The sequence below is a fragment of the Phycodurus eques genome, chromosome 17 (genome assembly GCF_024500275.1).
Source record: "Phycodurus eques isolate BA_2022a chromosome 17, UOR_Pequ_1.1, whole genome shotgun sequence".
NCBI lineage: Eukaryota > Metazoa > Chordata > Actinopteri > Syngnathiformes > Syngnathidae > Phycodurus > Phycodurus eques.
The window spans coordinates 15808510-15813684 of record NC_084541.1 but is presented as its reverse complement, the minus strand read 5'-3'; the positions used below and the strand labels follow the sequence as shown (position 1 = coordinate 15813684).

The 5175-nt window shown below is 37.8% G+C and overlaps 1 protein-coding gene across 1 annotated transcript in view; it reads right to left on the bottom strand.

Moving 5' to 3' along the window:
* The window catches only part of zw10 (zw10 kinetochore protein), a 10956-nt gene extending 6946 nt beyond the window's left edge, over nt 1-4010 (bottom strand). The window contains exons 1-5 of the mRNA XM_061702190.1: nt 3800-4010; nt 2732-2866; nt 2553-2654; nt 1162-1239; nt 490-649 (exon numbers count right to left, since the gene is read on the bottom strand). Of these exons, the coding sequence (XP_061558174.1) occupies nt 490-649; nt 1162-1239; nt 2553-2654; nt 2732-2866; nt 3800-3904 (580 nt within the window). The 5' untranslated portion in view covers nt 3905-4010. The remainder of the gene's footprint in view (nt 1-489; nt 650-1161; nt 1240-2552; nt 2655-2731; nt 2867-3799) is intronic.
* Between the last annotated feature and the right edge of the window lie 1165 nt (nt 4011-5175).

Here is a 5175-nt window from a genome sequence, read left to right as displayed (position 1 = left end):
GACGGCCAATAGCAAGGCACATACTGTAGAGTAATTCCAAGCACATCCATGGTTTGCGTTCCACAAATTCACATACTCAAGTTTTCAGGAGGAACCTATCCTCTGGTACTGGCTGTAAAACTCTATGATTTGTGATGGTTATGCAACGGCCGAAAAACCACAACTGATTCTTCCGCATGTCCATGCCAAAACAGTCGAGGTAGTTTTTCTTTTAAAATTTGGGGTGTAACACAATCAAATCATCTGCATGCCATACATTTTTAAGGCTAATGTTTGTTGTAAGATGAGTTTTAAATGATAAACTGTTTTGGGATCGTAGTTTGTGGTATATATTTACAGTTTAAACTATTAATTTCACCAATTATAAACATTTTTGATGTTTATAATTGGGTGATGCCACCCAACATTTTTGGGTGGCATCATTACAAGATCAAAAAAGTATTATAATACTACAGTATATAGGCGTGATGCACACTTGTTTTCGCTTACCTTTTAAGGAGGGCAATTTCCAGATGACGAGGCGCTTCCATTCATCTCCCAGGTGATACATGAGGTTTTCCCTCTGCACCGTCAACTCCGAGCTGAGCGCACTGATCAGAGGGAGCTGCGTCGCCTTCCAGCCTTTGAGGGACTCCACGCTCGCCCTCGCCTGACAGAAGCGAGAGAGACTTTGACCAGTGTCTTATGTTGCAATATGTACACCCATCAACCAGATCATTAGACACACATGCACACTCTTAAGCGATCCAGCGCAGAATCCATCCATGTTCTATACTGCTTAACCTGTTCAGGGTCGTCAGGAGCTGGAGCTGGGCACGTATATAGGACACGCAACCTTTCACACCGTCACAGTTTTATCCTATAAACGTCATCTTATTTACACTTGTATGAAATGAAGAATATTTAACATTTCCTGTACAGTTCACATATTTAGGATGCCGATAGTTTTGAGCCTGGAACGAATTAACTCACTTTACATTATTTCCACTGGGAAAACCAGCCGACACGTACCTACTACAGTTACATTTATGACAGCGTTGATCAAAATATTTTCTTCTTGAAAAAAGCAATTTTGATATGAAAATCTTGTAGTGGACCACATTAGATTATGCAAGTGTACCTAATAGACAGTGAAGAGTTTAGTTGTACAGTATTACATACCTTTTCCAGCTGGTTAGCAGCATCAACATACTTCTTCTCCTGAAGGGCTTTGTTGAATTCCTCCATTGCATTGTGAAACTAAGAGACAGAGACATTACGATTGTCAGTAACAAGTGGATTCTTCTTGTTTTGTGGCAAAGGGCTAGTCCATTTTCTATAGCGCTTGTTGTTATTAGGGTTTGGTGAGCTGGAGCCTATCCCAGCTGACTTTGGGCAAAAGGTGAGGTTACACCCTGGATTGGTCGGCACCGGACTATACATTTTGTTCTGCTGTGCACGTTAATGACAAAGTGAGTAGCGAAACACAAATGCCTTGTTAGACCAGAATGCCTTACTAGTAGGGATCGGGGGGGGGGGACACTCAGCTAAAATGACTTCAAAAATAGGTCGACACAAAATTTTTGCCTCCAATTATGAAGTATGAATGAGTGAGCTGAATGGTAGGTAGTATTTGACCTAAAACGGTAAACACTAGCACGCTAATGCTATTTGTGATTGCTAACCGTTTAGCATTTTGCTGTCTCAAATTCTCTACATCAAATTTACACCATACACTCAGTGCTAACATATGCAGTTTAAGGATTGAAGTCCCTCCCTCATCAATGAGAATAAAATGCACATTAGTACCAATAGTGGGGGGTGCGGCGATGATTATTCAATCAATAATCAATAGGAAAATCGATTCTAAAAAGATTCGATTGTGACAGCCCTAGTTATTGGAGTGTTTTACGTTATGTTTTTTGTCAACGTTACGCATATTGATCTAAGCATGCTACTTGCGCTACTGGAAGCAGTACGCTTTTGTCTTTGCGAATAAGCGCATACAGTAATACAGAAAGTGATACATTCCGTGAAAATGTTGCTATCTTATCAATATTCTTGAGATCATTTGTATTCATTTGATTCTTGTTACTATTTAGCCTATGTTTGAGTTGACATCCCAATCTGTATTTAGGTATTCTTTTCATCCACTCTTAAGTGTGAATTTTCTTCTTTACTGTGGTTCTTTGTGATTATATTTTAAAAGAAAATTGTTCTTTTCCTCCTCCTAATATACAGGTATTTGTTTTGTTTTTTTCAAAACAGGTGTCATGTTTTCTTTTATTCAAATATTTGAATATATGTAAAAACGGAAATGACATCAATTTCAATTCATATTTTTGTTGTTTTAAATGAAAATTATTATTATTTATTTATTTAAATATTACTGGATATCACTATCACATGTGCCCTGACCGACCTAAAAAAAAATAGACCTTAAACTCATTGAAAATGTATTTGCGGCCCTTGAGGATTTTGTATTTGAGTACACCTGCTGTCGACCACCGGTGGTGCCCATGGTTGGGAATATTCAACAACATTTTGCAAAGTTGAGAGAACGTCCCGCATACCTCTTTTAGGTGTCCAAGCATGGTGGTGATGATTGTGTTTTTCTCCAGCTGCTCCTTGTACTTTGTATACTCGGCTACAGCCACGTGGATATTTAGTTGAACCTGTTTTTAAAAACACTGACAACGTTAGACTGAGATTAGCAGTATTTTTCAATCTTTTAACCCAATTTTAGATGTACCTCATTCTCAATAAAATTTTTAAGGGTGTCCATTTCTTTGGAGACTTCGTCGACCTGCACCATGAGGTCCTCGGATGCTTGTAGACTCGGCAAGAAGTCACTAAAACGGTTGTTTATCATAGCACACACTTCTTCCTATAATACAGTGGAAAAGTGTACATATTGATTGCAATAGCATAAAATAAAAAGAAGCCAAAATCCTTTAGGCACAACATCAAAATCTCTTATTTATCATGCTTATTCTGTTCTCAGTTGTGTCATTGGTGTTCCTATGTTGAATGATGATCAGATGACCAAATTAAGATGTTGCTCTGAATCTGTTAAGATTTAATTATTTAAAGATTTTTGCAAAAAAAAAAAAAAAAAAAAAAAAGTATTATTCTCATCTATGATCATGTTTCAAGAAATCTACACCTCGGAAACTTCCAACAATTGTTTAAGAAAGCGTCTTCACTTTCCAAGTAGTGCCAGTGGGGTGTTTGTATTTTCTGTCACTTGATGAGCACTTTGTGAAATTTTACAAAAATGCATTTTTGCTTTTTTAGGCTGATTGGAATAATTTTGTAATAGCCTTGTGACTGGTGGTATTTTACATTGTACTGTATATCTAGATTGTTTTTGTTTCTTAACTTTAACTGTATATCTTCTATGAACCGTATGAACTAAAAATTTCAAGCCCTGTGTGCACTGTAGTCAAGGCACAATCTGCACCAGTCAACATATAAATTTAAAAAATATATATTGGGTTTCTACGCATGAGAGCACTGACTTTAGAAACTAATAATAGTTTTAATACACATTTGTACATACTGTTGAGATAAAGTTGTACCGTGTAATGGAACTGGGGCCACGTAAACTGGACAGAGTAAACAGAACACAAACTTTCCCAAATTAGCTAATCATTGTACATAAGATATGCATTTATAATGTATGGTTGAATGGTCATAATATTTATAGTCAGACAGGAACATATTTTTTTTTAACGTGAGACTTATCAGTTAATACTCAACCAAACTTTCAGCAATTTAGCATCACGTTAGCTAATGCTAGGCTAGCGCGGGGCTTTACCTTGGTATCGTCTATCTTGCGCGACATTTTGCTGATTTTACTGGACAGGTCCTCTTTCTCCAGTTTGCCAGAGCTGGCGAGGACTTCGGTGACAAACGACGACATTCCGTGACGCAAGGTTATATGGATAGATATGTTACTGGATTTATTTGTATTTATTTATTTATTTTTATAACCAAAACGAGTCAGCACGGCGCGCGCCAGGCGTTTTGATTGGCTACGCTGCAAGAAGAAACCCCGCCCCTTTCCTACTCTTCTTTGTCTCTCATTAGAGTGCAACGTTGACCACGTCCGCCTCCAAGCGTCAGATTAAGAATTTGGGCTTTTTATGATTAATTAAGAATCACAGATGGACTTTACTCTTCATATCCACGTTTAACGTGATTTAAAATAATATAATAACAAACCATATGATAATTAACTAAGCGGGGTTCATATATATTATTGTAAGGGATTTGTGCTAGAGAGTTACTGCACGTCTTTTTTTTTGTATTATTGCAAAGGATAAATCAGAATCCGAGGACAGTGGTGTCATTTGCAAACTTCAGGAGTTTGACAGCCGGGTGCGTCGAGGTGCAGCCGTTCGTGTAGAGAGAGAGGAGCAGCGGGGGGAGGACACAACCGGTGCTGATGCTGCGTGTGGATGAGGTGGCCTCCCCCAGCCTCACCTGCTGTGTCCTGCCCATCAAAAAGAACTGAACTGGAGAAGCTTGGAGGAAAGGAGTTCAGGGATGATGGTGTTGAACGCTGAACTGAAGTCCACGAACAGGATCCTCGCGTAGGTCCCCGCACTGTCGAGGTGTTCAAGGATGAAGTGCAGTCCCATGTTGACTGCATCATCGTTTACAATTCAAGTGGTACAGATTGCAATATTTAACTAATATGAAGGTCATGTACGACAATAAATACAAATAGAACGGTCATTCAACCAAAGATTAACAAATACAGAAATGTCAGGAAGATAAATAGGAATAAATAAATAAAAACAAGGATAGAAAAAGGCTATGCTACATACAGTATCATGCTCGGGGCGCAGTTACTGTGCATTTTCTTTTTTTGGGTGTTGTTACTGCACGTCTAAATTGAATGTAATTAAAATTTAATACTATTATTAATATATAATTACATTTTCATTCCCATTATTATAATTCATTTGTATTAATAAAATCCTTTAATGGTGTATTTATTCAATCTTTTTTTTTTTTTTTTTTTTACAAATTATTTTGGCACACTTAGTCCTCCATATATTACCTGTATAGTACATAATCAAGCGTGGATAAATACCCCCCAGTTTATTGTAAAGTGAGTGTATTAAACGGTGATCGATAGGTGGCGGTGGCGGTTGTGACCTGCAGTTAAAACAAACCAGAAGAAGA